General features: G+C 42.8%; 1 protein-coding gene across 1 annotated transcript; it reads right to left on the bottom strand.

The window, feature by feature from the left end:
* Positions 1-762: 762 nt before the first annotated feature.
* Positions 763-25331, bottom strand: LOC139412377 (uncharacterized). The gene is made up of 11 exons (XM_071159189.1): positions 25224-25331; positions 24794-24901; positions 24304-24501; positions 23916-24075; positions 13350-13533; positions 12584-12681; positions 6129-6563; positions 5665-5841; positions 5240-5427; positions 3830-4053; positions 763-1384 (listed from the first exon to the last, which is right to left on the bottom strand). Exons 1-11 carry the CDS (start codon positions 25329-25331, stop codon positions 763-765), a joined length of 2502 nt encoding a protein of 833 aa, XP_071015290.1.
* Positions 25332-26274: the final 943 nt, after the last annotated feature.

Below are 26274 nucleotides of genomic sequence, written 5' to 3'. Positions count from 1 at the left end.
TACAGTAGATACTGTAGAAATACATTTTTACATTAGTATCTAATAGGAAGTACTGTTTAATTGTGCCACTTCATGTTTGCATCACCATGGTAACGAGATATGGATATTTCTCCAAATTTTCCAGGGGAATACTAAACTTTAGGGAATAACAAGCGTCAACAAGGAGGAGAGTGTGGTCCTGAGGGCAGCATTTGTGAATAAATCAGGGTGGGAAGAAAATAGCACAAGGTAAACATCCTGGCCTGGCCTCACCACAGGTTCTGGGAAGAAAGACTTACTTTACAGGGCTTTTCTCTGACGTCTCATCCATACCACAGAGAAGCCTAGCTAAATCCCAACGCACTCCTACCTGCTGAGCTGATGGCCATGTCTGTGAGCTCTACAAAGATATTTAAATCAGGCCCACCAGTAGCAGAGGGAAAGGCCCTCCATGTGAGTTGGCAAAGAGAGTCAAATGTTTTTCCAGTTTTATTCCACTGACCTGCAATTTACACTGACTGAGCTCCAATTGAGATGATTCAACATAGATGTGAGAAGTAATTTATTAACAGTGAAGAATAGTCTAGTCTCGTGTACAGTAGCTAGATGCTGATCTTGTGTAGAAATAGTCAGACAAATCCATATTATTTAGTCTTTTCCGCAACATCTATTTTGACTGTTCCTCTTTTGTGCTATGCGCCGTGCCCTACATTGTTCATCATTTTGGATAAATTCCAGTTCTGTAATATGTTTAAAAAAAACACACAAAAAAACATGTTTCTGTCAGTTAAATCTCACTTCCTGTTGAATTCTACCCATTAGTCCGGTGCTGATACCATTCCCCTCCAGACTCAGGTGTCTCAGCGGAAACTGTGTCCTACAAAGCAGCGCCTCTATGATTTCACATCCTCCCACCTCACCAATCCCATTACTGTCCAGATCCACCTGCCTCAGGCTCTGATTGGCTCTCAGCGTGTCAGCGAATAGCCTGGCTCCCTGGTCTCCTAGGTTACTCTCATCCAGGATAATATGGCTGAGGGTCACGTTTCCCTTCAGAGAGTCAAACAGCTCCCGCCATGCCTCTAGGTCCGCACCAGTGGTCCGGGCCAGCCCCAGGTACTGCAGTCTTGAGTGGAGTCTCATGTAGGATGTCAACATCCTCAGGCCATTGCTGCTCAGCCCGTTTCCTCCTATGTCCAGCTCCAACAGTGAAAAGGGGTAGAGAGTGCCCCTTGTGGTTGGAGGGAGGGGGACAACTGAGTGTGTTAACGGGTTCTGGCCCTGGACCTGGGGGTCTTCAATCCATGGTAGTGATATTGGGTGTCTCGTTGTTATCTCCTGGAGTTGAGCCAGTCCACTAAGTAGTGTCAGAACTCCAGGGTCTCCCAGTTGGTTTCCAAACAAGCTGTAGAGAAGAAGAAGAATCAGCCGTCAATCACAACTTCCAACTAACATTTTCATTTTTCTTTGAAGTGGCTCACCTAACATGCGCTGAATACAACATTTCACCTTACCGTGAAATGTTTACTTACAAGCCCTTAACCAACAATGCAGTTCAAGAAATAGAGTTTCCGGGATGATGGTGTTGATGTGTTAGTCATTTAGGCAGGTTACCTTCGCTTTCTTGGGCACAGGAACTATGGTGGTCTGCTTGAAAGATGTAGGTACTACAGACTCGGTCAGGGAGAGGCTGAAAATGTCAGTGAAGACACTTGTCTGTTGGCCCGCGCATGCTCGTAGTACACGTCCTAGTAATCCAACTGGCCCTGCGGCCTTGTGAATGTAGACCTGTTTAAACGTCTTGCTCACATCAGCTACAGAGAGCGTGATTACACAGTCGTCCGGAACAGCTGGTGCTTTCATGCATGATTCAGTGTTGCCTCGAAGCAAGCATAAAAGGTATTTAACACGTCTGGTAGGCTCGCACCACTGGGCAACTCACAGCTGGGTTTACCTTTGTGGTCCGTAATAGTTTGCAAGCCCTGCCACATCCAATGAGCGTCATAGCGGGTATAGTAGGATTCAATCTTAGTCCTGTATTGATGCTTTGCCTGTTTGTTCATCTGAGGGCATAGCAGGATTTATTATAAGCATCTGGATTACTGTCCCGGTCCTTGAAAGTGGCAGCCTTGAAAGTGGCAGCAGTCTAGCCTTTAGCACGGTGTGGGTGTTGCCCGTAATTCATGGCTTCTGATTGTGATATGTAAGTACGGTCATGTAGCATTCGTGTCATCTGACCACTTCCGTATTGAACGAGTCACTGGTACTTAATGCTTTAGTTTTCGCTTGTAAGCAGGAATCAGAAGGATGGAATTATGGTCAGATTTTCCAAATGGAAGGCGAGGAAGAGCTTTGTATGCGTCTCTGTGTGTGGAGTAAAGATGGTCTAGAGTTTGTTTTCCTCTGGTTGTACATGTGACATGCTGGTAATAATTAGGTAAAAAAGATTTAAGTTTGCCTCCATTAAAGTCTCCGCCCACTAGGAGCGCTGCTTCTGGTTGAGCATTTTCTTGTTTGCTTAAGGCCTTATACAGCTCGTTGAGTGCGGTCTTCGTGCCAGCATCAGTTTGTAGTGGTAAATTGACGGCTACGAAAAATATAGATGAAAACTCTCTTGGTAGATAGTGTGGTCTGGAGCTTATCATGAGGTACTCTACCTCAGGCGAGCAATACCTTGAGACTTCCTTAATATTAGACATTGCGCAACAGTTGTTATTGACAAATAGATACATTCCACCACCCCTAGTCTTACTGGATTTAGCAGTTCTGTCCTGTCGATGCACAGAAAACCCAGCCAACTGTATATTATCCGTATCGTAGTTCAGCCACGACTAAGTGAAATATAAGATATTACATACAGTTTTTAATGTTCCGTTGGTAGGAGAGTCTCGAACAGAGCTCATCCAGTTTATTCTCCAGTGATTGTACACTGGCCAATAAAACGGATGGTAGGGGCTGGTTGCCCACCCGCCGATTCAATTTTAACAAGGCACTTCGATCTCCGCCCTCTGTACCTCCGTCTTTTCTTCACACGAATGACAGGGATTTGGGCCTGGTCTCGGGGAAACAATCTATCCTTCACGTCGGAATCATGAAAGAAAAAATCTTCTTCCAGTGTGAGGTGAGTAATCGCTGTTCTGATATCCAGAAGCTCTTTTCAGTCATCAGAGATGGTAGCAGCAACATTATGTACAACATAAGTTACAAACAATGCCAAAAAAACACACAAAACAGCACAGTTTGTTAGGAACCCATAAAATGGCAACGATCCCCTCCGCCGCCGTTGTCCACCTGTTGTTACCAGGTTTTCCCTTTGCGGTCCAAACATCTATTTTTCAAGGGAACGCTGAGGGCATTCTCACCTGACATATCTTCTTGAGAGATATAACGTGTATGCTTGTGCGTCCATGGGTCAAGCAATAGTTGCTAAAGGTATGACATATTAGCTGGAACTAAACATCAAAGGCTCCGTGACACAGTCAGAGCAGCCCTCTGACCTAGGGCTTGGCCCACAGCAGGATCTTGTTGGGAGATATGGAGCCTACACTTGTCCTGATCATGAATGGGTAAATGGGTTTGACATTGGCGTCCTGGAAAAACCTTGTATCTTCAAAAAGTCAACTTCATTCACAATGTCCTAGGCTCATGAAACGTTCACAGAACAATTTATGTAAAAAAGAGAGATATTCTTTTTTTTTTACAGGACACAGATTTATGAATATGACATACAAGCTGGAGCTAAACAAATACTTTGAATGTCACCTACAGCAGTCCTTTGACCTGGGGCTAGACACTCACTCACTCACTCACTCACTCACTCACTCACTCACTCACTCACACAGTGACTCACAGCAGTCCTTTGACCTGGGGCTTGGCCCCCAGTAGGTCCAGGAGGATGTGGGCCCCTTGGGGTCCGAGGTGGTTGAGGTTGAGATTGAGGAATGTGACCTCCGAGGGGCTCCTCTTCAGGGCTGCGGCCAGGCTCAGTAGGAGTGCGTCTGTCAAGCCAGTGTTCCTCAGCACCAGCTGCTCCACCTCGTCAGACGTGTTCAACACCTGCATCATCACATCCAGCTAGAGACAGAGATAAAGACAGTGAAAAGTAATGAGAGATAAAAAACAGAGAGACGGATGTCAATGAAAGCAGATCATTTGTTTTCTTCTTTCTATTGAATGAAAAAGTAGCCCCCTCATGATGAGTCCAGCTAGGGAGATGACAAGGAGAGTAGGCAGTGATACCTCTTCTATTTAGACTTGTCATTAGATCTGTCAGAGGTTGTTTGTGTTATATGATTTAGAGAATAAGCAGAACTCATCATCAACTTATGACATCCAGCTATGTGTTTTGGAAGGTTCTACAGTGCGCACATTCTGAAATACATCTGTCTCATCCTATTGAGGAATTACAATCCATATCTTCTGGCTAGAATTATGTAATACTGAGACTTTTCAGAATTCAGACAGGAATTCCTCATATTGGCACAGAGTTCAATAAATTCAGCGATTCCTGTCGGCACCCCAGTCACATTTGATCGATATTAAACAGATTCTGGACCCTTAATCTGTGAGCAGAGGATCAAGACATTTTCTGTTTGTCTGTGAGGATAACTGAGGAATGTCTTAGACAGGTATCTGACTTGGACAGTGGTGGTATGGACCAAGGAGGTATGTAGGTATGGAGTGAGCAGACCTGTGTTCAAATACTATTTGAAATGTATTTAAAATACTTACTCAAACTGTGCTTCATTAAGATCTGCCTGTTGCAATGGAACCAATAGAAAAGTCCCAAAAGTGCAAACCCCGCCGATCTGCCACTCCAGACAGGGGGGGGAGACACTACCTAACTTGAGAAACTAACGTTATGGTCTGGCCACTGTCCACATGCAGCAGGCCACCTTGCTAGACTGTGTGGATTGTTTCGGCATGCTATATCAGGTGATCATATGATGGATGCGGTTGAACTGAACGCTCCTTCATCATCTGAGGCCAGCGCCTGTTGACCCCACATTAACAAACACAGACAGATGCCCTATGACAAACTGCACTGTGTAAATGTAATGTATTTAGCTTCATGTCATTATGAGGTGTATTTTGGAGTACCTTCCAAAGGGCAGCTTCTAATGGTTTTTCTACACCTGTTCTCAACAAATTAGCACCATTTCTATTTCTGGTGCTTGTTTCCGTTGATTTTCACTTCCTAGAAGCATGTGTACAGAGTTACTATAATCACAGCTTGTTTATTTCACATCATGTAGCCTACCTGGGCCTGTAGATCTTGTTCTATCGTTGAGATGTGTGTTTGACTCGTGTTGAGCACAGCTCGGTCCTGGTCCCCTGGCTGCCTGTCAGGGTGCAGAGCACTGTCACTCTCCTCACTTAGCTCCACATCTGAGCCCGAGGGGTTGGGACAAGATGACAACTTCTTCTCCAGACGCCGCCTTTCCAGTACTGGACACACAGACATGGAAATCAAATAATGCACCACCTGTTCACTGATAGGATGAAATGGAAAAGTGGTGGATGTAAGCATGAAACACTTCATCATTCTCAATTCAGAAAACCATGGATATTAGGTTTATATTCTAGATAACGCATTAATATGTGTATTGCAGTGTATATAAATCAGTTACAGTAAGTACTCTGGGGGTATACCAGCCCGTATTGAGCCGGGGTTTATTTACTCACTGTTTGCCTTGAACCAGTGCTGTTTGTTTGGGCTCAGGTCCAGCCCAGTGCTCATTTCCATACATTCTTCATAGAAGTCCTTCAGTCTTTCCCCATTTCTGCTTTTCCCATTTGATCCCAAATCCTTATTTTTCTTCCCGTTCTGCTTACTCAGAGCTTCCTCATCCTGCAATGAATCTTTAAAAAGCAACACTCTGATTCGTTCCAATTTCTTTCCAACTCACAAAGTACATAAATGGAAATACCTTCATGAAGATTAATGGCGGGTCATCTGTATCTTAACTTCAAAGTACAGTAGCATGATGCCAGACTCTTCTGCCATTAACCATTCACTCATCTCCAGGAATGACACACACACACACACACACACACACACACACACACACACACACACACACACACACACACACACACACACACACACACACACACACAGGAGGTGAAAAGAGTAAAATAATACTCACCAGGGATGTTGACTCTGTTATTGGACTCTTTTTGTGGGGTCTTGGCATTGTCTTTGTCTTTCTCTGGGGTCTTCTTAACTTGTCTGGTCTTTTTCTGGTGTGTTCTGCTCTCTGGGCCAGACAGGGATAGGTCCTCGCACTTACCTGTGAACCCTGACCCCTTGCCGTCTTCTTTCTCATTAACCAGGGCCTTGCTGTCATCTCTGTGATTGGCTGGAGCCTTGCTGTCCTCTCTCTCATTGGCAGTGTCCTTGATGTCTTTTGTCTGATGGGATTGGCTCTTGCGTCTTTTGGGCTTCCTTGCCTTCACGTTCTCCTTCACTTTGGTACAAGCAGGATCTTCAGTGTCTGTAGACCAGCTACCAGTGCTCCCATCCTTCAGGTTCTTCCTAGTTCTCCTCCTCACAGCCTTCTTTGGCTTGGTTTCTGGTTTGGCTGGGAGAAACATAGGAGACGAGGGACAACATTCAACTACTGTGCCTGTACAGAAGACATATTATTATGGGACAGTTTTTATCACTTTGGTGCAAAGTACAGCATATGGTACATTTTCACAACTCTTAGTACAAAACTCAAAATAGATCATCAAAGAGGCAGTTGTTTCAAACACAACCCAAAATCATACAGTCACTTTTCACCAAAATAAATCAGTGTTTCATCAAGAAATACATTAAGATTTTTTAAATAAAGTAATTGCCTTTCACAGTACAATTATCACAACATTTTTTATATGATTGTCTTGTCTTTTTGCTAAAAGACATTTTAGTCGAACTGCTCTTAATTGATGATCACGTAAACATTTGGTAAACCTATAGATTTTCCATCTGGTTTGTCTACTACAAATTTTGAGAACAATATACAGTTGAAGTCGGAAGTTTACATACACTTAGGTTGGAGTCATTAAAACTAGTTTTTCAACCACTCAACAAATGTCTTGTTAACAAACTGTAGTTTCGGCAAGTCGGTAAGGAAATCTACTTTGTGCATGGCCCAAGTCATTTTTCCAACACTTGCTTACAGACAGATTATTTCACGTATAACTCAATGTATCATAATTCCAATGGGTCAGAAGTTTATATACACTAAGTTGACTGTGCCTTTAAACAGCTTGAACAATTCCAGAAAGTTATGTCATGTCAGGGACAGGGACTTTATACTAGGATTACATTTTTAAATATATTTGGCTAAGGAGTATGTAAACTTCTGACTTCAACTGTAATGAAAATGTATGTCTGTAAAGTGGAAACATAAAAAGTATGATAAATGTTTGAATATACTACTATGATGATGACTATTATAATTTTTCTTCACAGTAAGTTAAACCATATATATAAAGTGCATTTGTAAAATATTCAGACCCCTTGACTTTTTCAACATTTTATTACGTTACAGCCTTATTCTAGAATGGATGAAAATTTGTTTTTTCCTCAGCAATCTACACACAAAACCCTATAATCACAATGTGAAAACAGGTTTATCAACATTTTTGCAAATGTATTAAAAATAAAAACCATAAGTATTCAGACTCTTTAAGAAGAGACTCGAAATTAAGTTCAGGTGCATCCTGTTTCCATTGATACTCCTTGAGATGTTTCTACAACTTGATTGGTCTCCTCCACCTGTGGTAAATTCAATTGGACATGATTTGGAAAGGCACACACCTGTCTATATAAGATCCCACAGTTGACAGTGCATATCAGAGCAAAACCAAACCCGATGGTCACTTTGACAGAGCTCCAGAGTTCCCCTATGAATATGGGAGAACCTTCCAGAAGGACAACCTTCTCTGCAGCACTCCACAAATCAGGCCTTTATGGTAGAGTGGCAAGACGGAAGCCAATCCTCACTAAAAAGATTATGTGGTCTGATGAAACCAAGATTGAACTATTTGACCTGATTGCTAAGAGTCACGTCTGGAGGAAACCTGGCACCATCCCTACGGTGAAGCATGGTGGTGGCAGCATCATGCTGTGGGTATGTTTTTCAGCGGCAGGGACAGAGAATCTAGTCAGGATCGAGGCAAAGATGAAGGGAGCAAAGTACATCTCAGGAGAGACCTGAAAATAGCTGTGCAGTGACACTCCCCATCCAACCTGACAGAACTTGAGAGGATCTGCAGAGAAGAATGGAAGAAACTCCCCATATAGAGGTGTGCCAAGCTTGTAGCGTCATACCCAAGAAGACACGAGACTGTAATCTCTGCCAAAGGCGCTTCAACAAAGTACTGAGTAAACGGTTTGAATACTTATGTAAATGTGATATAGTTCAGTGATTTCTTTTGGGGGGGCAAAATAAAAAAATAACAGTTTTTGCATCGTCATTATGGGTATTGTGTGTAGATTGGTGAGGAAAGAAAAGGATTTCATCAGTTTTAGAATAAAGGCTGTAACGTAACAAAATGTGGAAACAGTCAAGGGGTCTGAATACTTTTGAATGCACTGTATGTACAAGATCAGAGATCAAATCAAATCAAATTGTATTAGTCACGTGCGGCGCAAATACAACAGGTGTTGACCTTCCAGTGAAATGCTCACTTACAAGCCCCTAACCAACAACGCAGTTTAAAAAATATGAATTAGAATTAGAAATAAAATTAATAAGTCATTAAAAGAGCAGCAGTAAAGTAACAATAGCGAGACAATATACAGGGGGTACTGGTACAGAGTCAATGTGCGGGGACACCGGTTAGTCGAGGTATTTGAGGTAATATGTACATGTAGGTAGTGTTATTAGTGACTATGCATAGATAATAACAGAGAGTAGGAGTGGCGTAAAAGAGGTGGTGGGGGGGGGGGGGGGGGGGGGCAATGCAAATATTCTGGGTAGCCATTTGATTAGATGTTCAGGAGTCTTATGGCTTGGGGATAGAAGCTGTTTAGAAGCCTACAGTAGACTTGGCGCTCCGGTACCGCTTGCCGTGTGGGAGCAGAGAGAATAGTCTATGACTAGGGTGGCTGGAGTCTTAGACAATTTTTAGGGCCTTCCACTGACGCCGCCTGATATAGAGGTCCTGGATGGCAAGAAGGTTGGCCTCAGTGATGTACTGGGCAGTACGCACTACCCTCTGTAGTGCCTTGCGATCGGAGGCCGAGCAGTTTCCATACCAGTCAGGATGCTCTCGATGGTGCAGCTGTAGAACCTTTTGAGGATCTGAGGACCCAGTTGCAGAGGGAGGTGTTTAGTCAAAGGGTCCTTAGCTTATTGACAAGCTTTGAGGGCACTATGGTGTTGAATGCTGAGTTGTAGTCAATGAATAGCATTCTCACATAGGTGTTCCTTTTGTCCAGGTGGGAAAGGGCAGCGTGGTGTGCAATAGAGATTGCATCACCTGTGGATCTGTTATTGCGGTATGCAAATTAGAGTGGGTCTAGGGTTTCTGGGATAATGGTGTTGATGTGAGCCATGACCAGCCTTTCAAAGCACTTCATGGCTACAGACGTGAGTGCTAAGGGTCGGTAGTCATTTAGGCAGGTTGCCTTAGTGTTCTTGGGCACAGGGTCTATGGGGGTCTGCTTAAAACATGTTGGTGTTACAGACTCAGACAGGGAGAGGTTGAAAATGTCAGTGAAGACACTTGCCAGTTGGTCAGCGCATGCTCGCAGTACACGTCCTGGTAATCCATCTGGCCCTGCAACCTTGTGAATGTTGACCTGTTTAAAGGTCTTACTCACATCAGCTGTGGACAGAGTGATCACACATTTGTCCGGAACAGCTGGTGCTCTCATGCTTCATGAGATGTTTCAGTGATATTTGCTTTGAAGCAAGCATAGAAGCAGTTTAGCTCGTCTGATAGGCTCGTGTCACTGGATAGCTCTCGGCTGTGCTTCCCTTTGTAGTCTGTAAAGGTTTGAAAGCCCTGCCACATCCGACGAGTGTCAGAGCAGATGTAGTACGATTTGATCTTAGTCCTGTATTGACGCTTTGCCTGTTTTATGGTTCTTCAGAGGGCAGATCGGGATTTCTTCTAAGCTTCCGGGTTAGAGTCCCACTCCTTGAAAGCAGCAGCTCTACCCTTTGCGGATGTTGCCTGTAATCCATGGCTTCTGGTTGGGGTATGTACGTACAATCACTGTGTGGACGACATCGTCGATGCACTTATTGATGAAGCCAATGACTGATGTGGTGTACTCCTCAATGCCATCGGAATAATATTTATTTTATTTTATTGATTTGACCTTTATTTAACTAGGCAAGTCAGTTATGAACTAATTCTAATTTTCAATGACGGCCTAGGAACAGTGGGTTAAGTGCCTTGAATCCCGGAACATATTCCAGTCTGTGCTAGCAAAACAGTCCTTTAGCTTAGCATCTCCTTCATCTGACCACTTTTTTATTGACCCAGTCACTGGTGCTTTCAGCTTTAATTGTCCCTTGTAAGCAAGAATCAGGAGGATAGAATTATGGTTAGATTTGCCAAATGGAGGGTGAGGGAGAGCTTTGTACTCATCTGGAGTAAAGGTGGTCTAGAGTTTTTTTCCCTCTGGTTGCACATTTAACATGCTGATAGAAATTTGGTAAAACAGATTTAAGTTTCCCTGCATTAAAGTCCCCGGCCACTAGGAGCGCCGCCTCTGGGTGAGCGTTTTCCTGTTTGCTTATGGTGGAATACAGCTCACTGAGTGCGGTCTTAGTGGCAGCATCGGTCTGTGGTGGTATGTAGACAGCTACGAAAAATACAGATGAAAATTCTCTAGGTAGTTAGTGTGGTCTTCAGCTTATCATGAGATACCCCACCTTTGGCTAGCAAAACCTCGAGACTTCCTTAGATATCGTGCACTAGCTTTTGTTTACAAATATACATAGTCCGTCCCTCCTTGTCTTACCAGACACCGCTGTTCTATCCTGCCAATACAACGCATAAAGGGCTAGCTGTATGTTGATAATGTCGTTGTTCAGCCACGACTCCGTGAAGCACAAGATATTACAGTTTTTAATGTAGTTCAATCTTCCTCGTAGGTTGTAAATTTTATTTTCCAATGATTGCATGTTAGCTAGTAGAACGGAAGGAAGTGGGTGTTTATTTGATCGCCTAAGAATTCTCAGAAGGCAGCCCGACCTCCGTCCTCTTTTTTCCGTCTTCTCTTCATGCAAATGACGGGGATTTGAGCCTGTTCCCGGGAAAGCAGTATGTCCTTCACGTCGGGCTCGTCGGACTCATTTAATGGGAAAAAAAAGCTTCTGCCAGTTCGTGGTGAGTATTCGCTGTTATGATGTCCAGAAGTTATTTTCGGTCATAAGAGCAACATTATGTACAGAATAAGTTAAAAAAATAAGTTACAAACAATGAAAAAAACGAACAAAAAACACATTAGGTTAGGAGCATGTAAAACGTCAGCCATCTTCTCCGGCGCCATCATACAATGTACTGTACTGTAAACGTAAACCGTATGTACAAACCGTATATACCGTATGTAACAAATACAGTTTTCTTTTATCGCTTTGGTACTATTTTCACAAGTACAATACACAATTACAATAGAGGTGGAAGATGCATGATTGCTATCCTCATGAGCGTACCACCCTCCTTCAGGCCATGGATGGAGGCATGCAATGATTTCAATCCAGACCTACTGTATGTCAGGCTTGGATTCGCCATGCCAAAATGTTTTCCCCAAGTGCACGATGAGAACCTGTGGCCAAATGATAAAGACAAGCTTTACACCAACTCGTGCCTGCTAAACATTGTTTCTTTTGTTTTTTTCTCCCATTGGATTACATTCAATGATCTAACCTTCGATCACACATGGAACAGTGATGTTCAGTCAATTGTAATGGGTAGTGCAAGTGTATTTCCTAATGTGAAAAACAGTGTAATGTACTGTAATTTACAGTACTGTAGCATACGACATTCAAAGGGCAATTTTGAAACATGTACAGTATCTTACATTTTGTGCTATTGGATTAACTGGTTGTTAAAAAATAACTCAATTGCGAAGATGTCATTATGTTGTGTTTTGGTGAATAGTTCAATGTTCTCGTTATATTTCACAGTGAAACTGTGTTTTGGATAAATGGCTGTGTGGTGAAAGATGTCTACAAACAAAATGAATACACAATGAAAGGTTTTGAATCTAAGACTACAGTGTTACCTGTTTGGAGTTTTGTACGAGTTTTCAAAATTCAGCATATTCCTTTGAAGTAGTATCAAAGCGATTTTTAAAAAACTAACTTAGTGGGGACTAGATATTAAATCCATTCATACACATAGCATGCTATTAGAATAATAAAATAAATCATGCAATTGAATGTGTCATTTATTGAATAAATAACTTTCAAAATGTTTGCTGTGCTTTGTTTCTTAAATAGCCGACAGCATGCTCAAACAGAGACTTCTGAGAGGCAGCGGGTTTGTTTCTGAAATGAGGACCACGCAGAACATTAAAAACAGGAATTGTTGATGAATGAGTAGGAAAGTTGATGACTTTGAGACAGCCCTTCATTTCCGTGCTTTATACCATTGCCAGGGTTTTGGTCTGGAGGCAGACTGAGGTTCTCTTGTGTGCCATTGTTCAGCTGCTGGTAGGAGCTGTATTTGTTTCGGAAACTTGTACATCTGAAAATAATGAAAAATACATTTTGAACGTGACTTGTAACATTCCTGTTGTAGGCCGGTCAATAGGAACACAGTGGGTAAAAGTCATTGCTCACTGCCATAAGACATGGGCAGGGATCTTCTCGCTTTCTGTCAGTCTGTGTTCAGGTTTTTATAGTAAACATCAAACGTTGTTATAACCAGGGCTTTGGTTAACGGTGACATTGATGGCTAGAGGATAAAGGGATACTTCAGGATTTTGGCAATGAGGACAGTGGATACCATTTGTATGTCTCTGTATGAAGGAAGTTAGAGGTAGGTTTGCGAGCCAATGCTAAATAGTGTTAGCGCAATGACTGGAAGTCTATGGGTATCTCCTAGCATGGCAAAATCCCGAAGTATCCCTTTAAGCAGAAATAGCCCATCATATATAAGCAATTTCTACTGACTATTTATTGCTTGTTTGGCTTTGTGTGTGTTTATTGTTTGAGAAATCGAACAGAAAAATCCAACAAATGGCTATAAATAAGCTTAAACTAGGTTGCATGCTTACCTAAACTGACAATAATTTGTAAGTGAAGAAGTTGAGCTGACATGATATTAATTTGTAGTCTTACTCCATCATCTGAGAGAGGTTGAATCATATATGTAATATCAATATATTGTCTATCTATGGGTTGAATGCTCACCTATAGCAGGGCATCCCTCCAGCCAGCCAGGTGAGTCTGAAGCAGCTCTTCTTGCCCTGCTGGAAGCCCAGGGCATAGCGGTACTCACAGCAGGAGCTGATCCTAGCAGCGATGAGGCTGTTCACATACATGGTGCCGCTAAAGGGGTAACCCCGGTGCCTCTGGGAGACCCATTGGAACTGCTCTGCAGGAGGGAACACAGGAGACAGAACAGGGGAGTTAGAGGTGAGGATATAAAGGGACATAAGAGGATCAGTTCAACATAAGAGTCTACATGCTACAAAACTTTACCTTGGTTCACCCGTAAGACATTGTTCTCTCCCCATCACCCCCTTTATTCCCACTCCCCTGAGACACACACATAAAAACAGCTCACAGAGAGGCTGGAGTATGAGAACAGGATAAGCCACGGTGCATCTCGATTTAAGATGAAGGGCTGTGTCATCTACAGGACGCAGTTTTTCCCCCAAATAATTGAGATGCAGCGCTATAGGGAGAACTCCACATACAGAGAAGTGGTGTGTAAAATTCAGTTTTTTTTTATTTATTTTTTTAACTAAGTTGAATAGCCCAAAAATAAAATCAACACCATTTTGGTTGCATATGCTCCTAACTATTCTTGCTGTGATTAGGAATTTTGATTTGGTAGTGGTGTAGAATACTACTGGTTCATGCCTTTCTAGGTAGTTTTTCCGTGCTTCTACATCGACATTGCTTGCTGTCTGGGGTTTTAGGCTGGGTTTCTGTAAAGGCACTCTGCTGATGTAAAAAGGACTTCATAAATACATTTGATTGATTTGGTAGCACTGTGCACCTAACAAATATTCACCCAGATAATGGCAAAATTCTACGTATTCTAAGAGTTGTTACATTTGTATCATTTGAGCAGCGCACAGCAGCGCACATTGAAGCCGTCATCATCAACTCAAGGTGTTACAGACCAAGAACTGAAGGAGGGTTTATGTATTTCAAACTGGCCTAGATTCAGGGACCAATCACAATGGGAATAGAAAACAAAACATGATGTGAATGGTAAACGGAAAAAAATCTGACCAACAGGATGCCATTTTGAAATATATAAAAGCCTCCACTTTCCGAACTGCAACGCCGTTCTTTGGGGTGATAGGAGGCACGGGGAGATGGCGGAAGCAGAAGTGTCTTTTTTAGCTGAAAGCAAGTCGAGTACAGTTAGCCAGAAAAAGTAGTGGACAACAGTGAAGTCCAAGAATGGAACAAAAAGGTCTCAAATCATGTGTATATATATAGAGCAAAAGGAGAGGGAGTCATCCAACAGACTCCCATCCAGAACGACACACAGAAGCAACCAGGGCCAACGCCCCGCTCAAGGGCACGTCGACAGATCCTCCACAAGGTCAAAAGCGGGGACCCGAACCAGTGATCCATCAGCCACTGGCCCAAACTCCCAACCAAACTCCCAAACTCCCAACCGCCAGGCCACCAGCCCCCCCCCCCCCCCCCCCACACAGTTCCCCAAGAGCTGCCCCTCAACCATCCGAGACGCCTCCCACAGTCCCCCCCACCCCCTGAGAAAGTAAGATAAAAAATAAATACAAATACATTCCTCACCCCCAAGACCCTCCCCAATAACCAATAAAATGAACAAAAGAGAAAAGAGAGAAAGACAAAGGAAAACAGAAAACAACAATGCAAAAAACTAAATACATCAAGGACAACAAGAATCATAACAGCAAGGCCAACTGAATATGTTTGAGTGCATGTATGGCACTATTAACATGTGTGTGTGTCTGTGTAAGTGCACATTTGTGCATTTGAATGAGTGTGTGTATATGCATGAGTACAAACACCTGCACGGCATCAGCCTCAGGCAAACCAGCATTAGCTGTAAAAACACTTCCCCCGCAGTGTCATTCAAACTTACTTTTTGTTATGTTTTATTGTGACTTTATTTTGTATACTTTTATCTTTGACCGTCATTCTATCCCCCGCCCAGAAACTCCACTCTCCAATTACACATCACAACCCTCAGCTTCCCTCAGCCTATCCCATCTATCTCTGCTGGCAAACCCTCTTCAGATTTCTATGCACCAAATATCTTTAAACTATGTATTTTTCAACATACAATTTCAATCTATCTAATCGAATAGAATCCACAGACTGCGAGTTGAAGATAAATACTTTTACTAAGAGTATTAGTATATTAGGAATGGCCTGACACGGTCCCTCCAGATCTCCCAACAGTACTATTTCTAGGGTAATTTTTAGATTTTCAGCCATTCCTGAAACTGAGACCAGAAACAGGCCACCTGAGGGCAATACCAAAATAAATGGTCTATTGATTCTGTATCCTCACAACAAAATCTGCAGAGCTTCGATGATTGTATGCTCCAAATATGGAGGTGGCAAGAATTCTACTTAGCCACAGTTATTAATTGTACTGCACAAGTGTCCAAGAATTCCAAGAAGTTGGACATCATATCTGCACCGAGAAGTTTTTGGGCCGCCAAGATTTAACGGCAGAAGCACTACAAGGACTACTGTCACCAGGAAATGTCCCGCCATCACAGGATCCTTCTTAGTCTGTGTAGGGACCTGATTAGAACAGAAAAGAAGGCTGATTTAGTTTCATTCAAATGTTGATATTGATAGTTTGTATGGATTTTTTTGATTTTTTTAATGTAATATGAATAAAATAAAATAAATAACATTATCCCACATTTTTTCCATTTGGGATCTTTTTATCCACCTGTACAGTAGATGGCGTACACCATTATATGGCTGAAGTAAACATGTTCTATTTGAAAGTTGCTGGAAAAGATGAGCGTGAGAATGAGAAAGGAAACAAAAGGAAGGAAGTCCCTGCAAATGGCAGGAAGTCCCTGCAGAAATGTTCCAACATCTAGTGGAAAGTCTTCCCAGAAGAGTGGAGGCTGTTATAGCAGCAAATGGTGGACCAACTCCATATTAATGGCCATTATTTTGGAATGAGATGTTCGACGAGCAGGTGTCCACATACTTATGGTCATGTAGTGTATATTTAGGCTTTGTGAGATACTTATGCTCAAGCCCATCCACTGTGATAAATGCAAAAGATTCAGTACTGTGTGAGCAGATGGGAAGAGTATTATAGCAAACGGTGGGACAGGGAAGCAAACCCAGGTATCTGGCATGAAAGGCAATAGAGTTAACCCACTTGGTAGGAATTGTAATTTGGCTCATATAGCAAGGTTCGATACACTGCCGCAGCCGAACGGGAAGGCATGTCCCTATGGTTCGATTGCACAGCCCCCTCACATGTCTGGGTCATGGCTTCACATTTAAAAAGACATTAGCTTGAAAAACAAGAAAGAAAGTGACAATATTACTGTTTGTACCTCTTGAGACACCATATCAACAACATACTCAGTAGAACTACTCAAAATAGTTCAAATCAATCTAAGATAAATCAAGAAATCTGTCATTAATTTTGATATCTTTGCCAAGGAGGGCTTAGTCGCGCAATTTTACATCTAAGATGTTTGGTGCAATATTTCTCAAGCAAAACTAGCATGACAACTAGTCATCTGTTGTTGAATAACAACAAATCCCAACGAAAGCAGGAAGTACCAGTGACTCGCTCAATACCGAAGTGGTCAGATGACACGGATGCTACGCTACAGGACTGTTTGCAAGCACAGACTGGAATATGTTCCGAGATTCATCTAATGGCATTGAGGAGTAGACCACCTCAGTCATCAGCTTCATCAATAAGTGCATAGACGATGCCGTCGTACCCACAGTGACAGTACGTACATTTCCTAAGCAGAAGTCATGGATTACAGGCAACATCCGCACCGAGGTAAAGGCTAGAGCTGCCGCTTTCAAGGAACGGGACACTAATCCGGATGCTTATGAACTCAGCAAAAAAATAAACTTCCTCACACTGTCAACTGCGTTTATTTTCAGCAAACATAACATGTGTAAATATTTGTATGAACAACAAGATTCAACAACTGAGACATAAACTGATCAAGTTCCACAGACATGTGACTAACATAAATGGAATGAAGTCAATCTCTGCTCCTTTTTGAGCCAGGAAAAATTAACATGCAGATTATTAATGTTTTCTCTCTGTGTTCATCCAAGGGCCAGACGTGCTGCCCTGTTATGAACCAAAGTCAATTTACTAAGGGTTGGTAAAAGGCTGATTGGTCAGCTATTTGAGCTAATAAAGGGGGCTTTACTATTCTTAGGTGGCGGAATTACTTTTGCTTCCCTCCAAGCCTGAGGGCACACACTTTCAAGTAAATTGAAGATATGGCAAATAGGAGTGGCAATTTCGTCCACTATTATCATATAATTGTCCATCCAGGTTGTCAGACCCCGGTGGCTTGTCATTGTTGATAAACACCAATTATGTTTTCACTTCTTCCACACTCACGTTATGGAATTCAAAATTACAAATCTTGTCTTTCATAATTTGGTCAGCTATACTTGGATGTGTAGTGTCAGCGTTTGTTGCTGGCATGTCAAAGTTTGCTAATCTTGCCAAAGAATAAATCATTAAAGCAGTTGGCAATAACAGTCGGTTTTGTGATGAATGAGCCATCTGATTCAATGAATGAGTTGATTTGTTGGCAGAGAGAAAAAAAAACATTGGGGCTCATTTTCTGTAATTCTACACATTAGGCCATGGAGTGAAGGGAAAATGTAGCAGTTAAAGCTAATTTCATGCAATTCAAGACATTTTCCATGGCTTATGTGTGTTCATATGATACTAGGAGTCAAAACCTGACTGAATGCCCCCCACCCAACTTTTTTTATTGAGATCCGCAGTCCTTGTTTTACCCATTCTGGGTCGGGATTACGACCTGCGGTCCACCAGTTGAGAATGTGCTGTGACCTTGCCATAGAGCAGCCATAGGGGAAAATATATTCTTTATCACATTTAAAGAGTTGTAGCATACACCTGCAATTGACACAAACTTCCATGAAAGGATGGAGAGGCACTACAAGGACAGGGAGCAGTTGGTTTTCAGAAAGCAGTGAATGGTAAACACACAGAATTAGCACTCCAGCGCATCAGGTAAGTTCAAAACTTTTATTGGTATTAACAAACTTGAGACGTGATCTTGCAAGGCATTTCTCATTTTCCACAGTTGAGGAATGAACAAATTCACATTAAAATGACCCAGCGTGACAGCGGAATTGTGCAAAACTAGATCAGATAGTTAGTGAGGACTATCAGTTGGTCGCAATGTGCTCCATATCCCCCCCCCCCCCCCCCTTGGCCCTAACCCATTGATGTCTGCGGATCTGAAGGCTTTGGAAAAGTATAAGCAGTGTAGTGGTGGAGGGTCCACCTTACAGATCTGTAGTGATAGGGAGCAAATTGGGACCAGCTGCAAGACAAGAGAGTTGGGCAAATAGAGGAGTAAGTACAAGAGCAGATAATCACCAGACAAATACCAAGTCACTGTGTTGATACTTAAATCAACAGAAGAGTCGTGTACGTGTCAGTGCTGCACACAACATGCATCTTGAGATCACACAGCAGCATAGGCTAATGTGTGCTTAAAGTGGTTTAACAGCAAAAATGGCAGTCTGTTTAAGCATTAGATATCCTGCAGCATAGTCTGGGCTGGCTAATGCTAGAACAGAATGCCATCCTGGTCAGTACATCAGTTTTACATCTAAAACAACACAAAAGCTTGTCGGTATGAAATGCATTGAGCAGCTACGATTTTCTCTCAGGTCAATACTGTCTCCAGGGAGTTGAAACAAAACCTACTCCCCATTTCACGTAAACAAAGCACAGGATTCAAAAAGAATACTGCAACAGAAATGCTCTTACAACTTGATGCACCCATCCCGTTAATGGGATCATTTACGTCAACATCAGCTGGATTGCAGTGAGCCAAATTCAAATTAAATTACTACAAATATTACATTTTCATGAAATCACAAGTGCAATATAGCAAAACACAGTTTAGCTTGTTGTTGTTAATCCACCTGGCGTGTCACATTTCAAAAAAGCTTTTCGGCGAAAGCGATCCAAGCGTTTATGTAAGAACATTTCTCTCAGTAGACAAAATATTACAAACAGCTAGCCACCAAGTAGATTGGTCACGAAAGTCAGAAAAGCAATAAATTAAATCGCTTACCTTTGTTGATCTTCGGATGTTTGCACTCACGAGACTCCTAGTTACACAATAAATGTTCCTTTTATAATCAATCCTAAGGTTGTTTTTTCAATATATATATATATATATATATTGGTTGTTGGTACCCGACAGAACTGTATGAACACACAGTGACCTTCTTTTTTTATATCTTCAGTGATATTGTTAACAAACACGCCCCATAAAGAAAATTAGAATTAAAAACAGGTTCAACCCCTGGTTCGACTGTGATCTTGCAGAGATACTCCACCTCAAGCATTGCATTTGGCGAAAGGCTCGGCACACGCATACTCAGGCTGACTGGCACTCATTCAGGAAAATTAGAAATAAGTGCACTCAGGCTATCCGGAAGGCCAAAGTTAGTTTCTTTAAGGAGCAGTTCTCTCTCTGTGGGTCTCACCCCAAGAAGTTCTGGAAAACGGTTAAAGACATGGAGAATAAACCCTCCTCACATCTGCCCATGTCCCTTAAAGTTGATGATGTGGTTGTTACTGACAAGAAGCACATGGCTGAGCTCTTTAATCACCACTTCTTTAAGTCAGGATTCCTACCTGACTCAGCCATGCCTCCTTGCCCGTCCAACAATTCCTCATCTCCCACAGCTGCTAATGCAACTAGCCTCAATGTTCCTCCCTCTTTTTCCCCTGCCCCACTACAAAGTTTCTCCCTGCAGACGGTCACAGAGTCCGAGGTGCTAAATGAACTCCTTAAACTTGACCACAAAAAAATATCTGGATCAGATGGTTTAGACCCTTTCTTCTTTAAGTTTGCAGCCCCTATAATCGTCAAGCCTATCTCTGACCTTTTCTCTCCTCCAAAGGTTCCCATTGCTTGGAAGGCAGCCAAGGTTAGTCCTTTATTTAAAGGGGGAGATCAAGCTGAGCCTAACTGTTATAGGCCTATTTCTTATTGCCCTATTTATCAAAAGTGTTGGAAAAACATGTCAATAATCAATTTACTGTCTTTCTTTATGTCTATAGTATTCTCTCTGGTATGCAATCTGGTTTCCACTCAGGTTATGGATGTGTCACTGCAACCTCAAAGTTCCTCAATGATGTCACTATTGCCCTTGATTCTAAGCAATGTTGTGCTGCTATTTTTGTTGACTTGGCCAAAGCTTTTGATATGGTAGAACATTCCATTCTTGCGGACCGGCTAAGGGGTATTGGTGTCTCTGATGGGTCTTTGGTCTGGTTTGCTAACTACCTCTCTCAAAGAGTGCAGTGTATAAAGTCAGAACATCTGCTGTCTCAGCCACTGCCTGTCACCAAGGGTGTACCCCAAGGCTCGATCCTAGGCCCCACACTCTTCTCAATTTACATCAACAACATACAGTGGGGAGAACAAGTATTTGGTACACTGCCAATTCTGCAGGTTTTCCTACTTACAAAGCATGTAGAGGTCTGTAATTTTTATCATAGGTACACTTCAACTGTGAGGGACGGAATCTAAAACAAATATTCAGAAATCACATTGTATGATTTTTAAGTAATTAATTTGCATTTAATTGCATGACATAAGTATTTGATACATCAGAAAAGCAGAACTTAATATTTGGTACAGAAACCTGTTGACCAGGTTTGCACACACTGCAGCAGGGATTTTGGCCCACTCCTCCATACAGACCTTCTCCAGATCCTTCAGGTTTCGGGGCTGTCGCTGGGCAATACGGACTTTCAGCTCCCTCCAAAGATTATCTATTGGTTTCAGGTCTGGAGACTGGCTAGGCCACTCCAGGACCTTGAGATGCTTCTTACGGAGCAACTCCTTAGTTGCCCTGGCTGTGTGTTTCGGGTCGTTGTCATGCTGGAAGACCCAGCCACAACCCATCTTCAATGCTCTTACTGAGGGAAGGAGGTTGTTGGTCAAGATCTCGCGATACATGGCCCCATCCACCCTCCCCTCAATACGGTGCAGTCGTCCTGTCCCCTTTGCAGAAAAGCATCCCCAAAGGATGATGTTTCCAACTCCATGCTTCACAGTTAGGATGGTGTTCTTGGGGTTATACTCATCCTTCTTCTTCCTCCAAACACGGCGAGTGGAGTTTAGACCAAAAAAAGCTATATTTTTGTCTCATCAGACCACATGACCTTCTCCCATTCCTCCTCTGGTTCATCCAGATGGTCATTGGCAAACTTCACACGGCAAACTTCAGACGGACCTGGATATGCGCTGGCTTGAGCAGGGGGACCTTGCGTGCGCTGCAGGATTTTAATCCATGACGGCGTAATGTGTTACTAATGGTTTTCTTTGAGACTGTGGTCCCAGCTCTCTTCAGGTCATTGACCAGGTCCTGCCGTGTAGTTCTGGGCTGATCCCTCACCCTCCTCATGATCATTGATGCCCCACGAGGTGAGATCTTGCATGGAGCCCCAGACCGAGAGTGATTGACCGTCATCTTGAACTTCTTTCATTTTCTAATAATTGCGCCAACAGTTGTTGCCTTCTCACCAAGCTGCTTGCCTATTGTCCTGTAGCCCATCCCAGCCTTGTGCAGGTCTACAATTTTATCCCTGATGTCCTTACACAGCTCTGTGGTCTTGGCCATTGTGGAGAGGTTGGAGTCTGTTTGATTGAGTGTGTGGACAGGTGTCTTTTATACAGGTAACGAGTTCAAACAGGTGCAGTTAATACAGGTAATGAGTGGAGAACAGGAGGGATTCTTAAAGAAAAACTAACAGGTCTGTGAGAGCCGGAATTCTTACTGGTTGGTAGGTGATCAAATACTTATGTCATGCAATAAAATGCAAATGAATTACTTAAAAATCATACAATGTGATTTTCTGGATTTTTGTTTTAGATTCCGTCTCTCACAGTTGAAGTGTACCTATGATAAAAATTACCGACCTCTACATGCTTTGTAAGTAGGAAAACCTGCAAAATCGGCAGTGTATCAAATACTTGTTCTCCCCACTGTAGCTCAGGCAGTAGGAAGCTCTCTCGTCCATTTATATGCACATGATAGTCTTATACTCAACTGTCCCTTCCCCAGATTTGGTGTTAAACGCTCTACAACAAAGCTTTCTTAGTGTCTCTGCCCTTAACCTTGTTCTGAACACCTCCAAAACAAAGGTCATGTTGTTTGGTAAGAAGCATGCCCATCTCCCCACTGTTGTGATTACTACTTCTGAGGGTTTAGAGCTTGAGGTAGTCCCCTCATACAAGTACTTGGCAGTATGGCTAGATGGTATACTGTCCTTCTCTCAGCACATGCAGGCTGAAGTTAAATCTAGACATGGTTTCCTCTATCGTAATTGCTCCTCTTTTACCCCAGCTGCCAAACTGACCCTGATTCAGATGACCATCCTACCCACGCTAGATTGTGGAGATCGGCAGTTAAGGGTGCTCTTGAGCGGCTAGATATTCTTTACCAATCGGCCATCAGATTTGCTACCAATGCTCTTTATAGACACATCACTGCACTCTATACTCTTCTGTAAACTGGTCATCTCTGTATACCCGTCGCAAGACCCACTGGTTGTTGCGTATTTATAAAACCCTCTTAGGCCTCTCTCCCCCCTACCTGAGACATCTACTGCAGCCCTCATCCTCCACATTCAACACCCACATTCTGTTAAAGGTCCCCAAAGCACACACATCCCTAGGTTGCTCGTCTTTTCAGTTCGCTACAGCTAGCGACTGGAAAGAGCTGCAACAAACACTCAAACTGGACAGTTTTATCTCAATCTCTTCATTCAAAGACTCAATCATGGATACTCTTACTGACAGTTGTGGCTGCTTTGTGTGATGTATTGTTGTCTCTACCTTCTTGCCCTTTATGCTGTTGTCTGTGCCCAACTATGTCTGTACCCTGTTTTGTGCTGCAACCATGTTGTATTGCTACCATGTTGTTGTCATGTTGTGTTGCTACCATGCTGTGTTGTCATGTGTTGCTGCCATGCTATTTTGTTGTCTTAGGTCTCTCTTTATGTAGTGTTGTGTTGTCTCTCTTGTTGTGATGTGTGTTTTGTCCTATATTCTTATTTAATTTATTTGTATTTTTAATCCCAGCCCCTATCCCCACAGGAGGCCTATTGGTAGGCCGTCATTGTAAATAAGAATTTGTTCTTGCCTACTTAAATAAAGGTTAAATAAAATACAAATTAAAAAAATATTTCCAAAACAGTACCGCAAGCAATGTGTGTTAACTTTCAGACCGAGAGTCGGGGCTCCTAACAAAACTCCCCCGGTAAAGAAGATACTATCGTCAACAGACGCTAAATTAGTTAGCGTCTATGAATGGGGTAGATACCTGGTAACTTGACGGCACTGGAAGAAGGGGGGCTCCTGTATAGTTACTAATGTAAGCTTGGGCCTAAGCTATATAATCAATTTAAATAAATAAAAAAATTGTGCTAAATACTATTTTGTGCTTCTAACTTTTTAAAGTGAATTTAGAGCCCTGTATGGATTTAAGGGGACCTACCTCCTGGTTGTACCAAGCCCTTGAAGACACAGATGTTCTCTCCTCCACAGATCTGCTGGAGCACTTTCAGCTCGTCCTGCTGTGACCGTGCAGACCCCAGGTAGGTCATCGTCACGGTGACATTGGATCGCTTGGCCTCCTTCAATGCCTTTAGGTTACTCTGGTACAGCGGACGAAGGTGAGATGTGATCTTAAAAAGAGATAACATTTTCTCATATTTGTTTGAATGCATCTCAGTATCTCAGTTATGAGTCAGTCAGATTAGTTATCAAATCATTGTCACATGCGCTGAATACAACAGGTGAAATGCTTACTTACAAGACCTTAACCAACAATGCAGTTCAGGAAATAGAGTTAAGATAATATTTACTAAATAAACTAAAGTTACCTGTTTGTTCTTGTTATAGTCTGCAGTTCTCTGTGAGCCTATGGAAGAGAAGGATCCTCTGCGTTCGCTGTACAGATAAGGGCAGGAAGCGCTCAGAGAGCCTCTGACTGAAGCCAGACTGGAGGCCTTGGCTGTGATGGCAGGGAGGTAGACATGTCCCGTCCCTCCTACCCCTGGGTGCGCCACTGGTTTATTAAGCTGTGAAAAATGATGTCACAACCTGTTATGGTGAAAGCTGAAACAAACCAAGAGACCAGAGTGAGTATTTAGACTATAATTAGTGTGGAAAGGATGTTTGATTATTTGTTTTGACATGTTTTGGTTATATGTCCTTACACTCCTTACGGTAGACTGGATTTGAATCCTTCAGACATGCACCTTCAAAACTGGAAGAACTGTCTGACCTATGACTAGGTCCGTCATAATGAGAATAAGACAGTAAATACAGAATAGTACATTTTTAAAAATGATCTGTTTTATTGTCACATACACTGTAGATTTCCACAGTGTCAGGGCTTTCCAGCAGAAGAAGCTTGCTCTTCCCACTGATGATGCTGGCAGCTACAGTCTTATTAGCAATTCCAGATTGTACTGGTATCTGTAGGAAGATGTAGAAATCACATACATGTCAGGTCGTCAAGATTTTTCCATCTTATTTAACCTTTATTTAACTAGGCAAGTCAGTTAAGAACAAATTCTTGTTTAAAATGATGGCCTACCCCGGCCAAACCCTAACCCAGATGATGCTGGGCCAAATTGTGCGTCACCCTATGGGACTCCCAATCACGGCCGATTGTGATACAGTCTGGAATCGAACCAGGGTCTGTAGTGACACCTCTAGCACTTATTAAGCACTTATTAAGATAAAATTAAGATAAATTAAGACACATTTTTCCACCCTCTTTGACATATGCACTTACAGGTGTGTCTCTGTCCCCAGCTTGAACACCCATGTAGAAGAGATCCTGAAGGAGACTCTGGCTGTGTCTTCTCATCCACCGCACAGACTCCTTCTGATATAACTCCATCATTGCTGGTTGCTGTTTCCCTTGTCTGCAGGAAACCACACTGTATCCAGACACAGAAATATCATAGTTTTGCCTAACTCTCAATTTTTAAGCTGGTCAAATTCACAACACAAGAGGAGAAGGAGATGAGATGCCATTCAAATTAGCATTGTCACTGACATGGCTAGTGAATTAACAAAATGTGCTGTGTTTGTAATCTAATCTCAGGCCGTCATCTGCAAGACAGATAGGAGGAGTAGAGTTGTAACAGGAGGCAGCAGGCTGCCAGCATCCACACACACAGACATTTATCTCATTTGGCCCAGCGCTTAGGTTGCTGTATGCATGAATGACCACAGAATCAGATGTATGGTAACAGGTATTGACTGTAGGCTGCTCTTATTATGAGACACGACTAATGGCCCTGGACTTCCTGACGGGCCACCCCCAGGTGGTAAGGGTTGGTAACAACACATCCACCACGCTGGTCCTCAACACAGGGGCCCCTCAGTGGTGCGTGCTCAGTCCCCTCCTGTACTCTCTGTTCACTCATGACTGCACGGCCAGGCACGACTCCAACACCATCATTAAGTTAGCCGATGGTTTTCCTGATCACAGTTGTAGGCCTGATCACCGACAACTACGAGACATCCTATAGGGAGGAGGTCAGAGACCTAGCCGTGTGGTGCCAGGACAACAACATCTCCTTCAACGTGATAAAGACAAACGAGATGATTGTGTACTACAGGAAAAAGAGGACAGAGCACGCCCCCATTCTCATCGACAGGGCTGCAGTGGAGCAAGTTGAGAGCTTAATGTGCATTGGTGTCCACGTCACCAACAAACTAACATGGTCCAAGAACACCAAGACAGTCATGAAGAGGGCAGGACAAAACCGATTCCCCCTCAGGAGACTGAAAAGATTTGGCATGGGTCCTCAGATCCTCAAAAGGTTCTACAGCTG

Source organism: Oncorhynchus clarkii, chromosome 6, assembly GCF_045791955.1.
Source record: "Oncorhynchus clarkii lewisi isolate Uvic-CL-2024 chromosome 6, UVic_Ocla_1.0, whole genome shotgun sequence".
NCBI classification, from domain to species: Eukaryota; Metazoa; Chordata; class Actinopteri; order Salmoniformes; family Salmonidae; genus Oncorhynchus; species Oncorhynchus clarkii.
Note: the sequence above shows the minus strand (reverse complement) of the source record. Positions and strands in the feature narration are given on the sequence as shown.

Excerpts from the sequence above, each read along its gene's own strand:
- LOC139412377 (XM_071159189.1), bottom strand. The coding sequence starts at position 25,331 with ATGGAGTTATATCAGAAGGAGTCTGTGCGGTGGATGAGAAGACACAGC. Across the intron at positions 24,902-25,223 it reads CTGGGGACAGAGACACACCT|ATACCAGTACAATCTGGAAT; the intron begins GTAAGTGCATAT and ends ATCTTCCTACAG. Across the intron at positions 24,502-24,793 it reads ACACTGTGGAAATCTACAGT|CTTAATAAACCAGTGGCGCA; the intron begins GTATGTGACAAT and ends CATTTTTCACAG.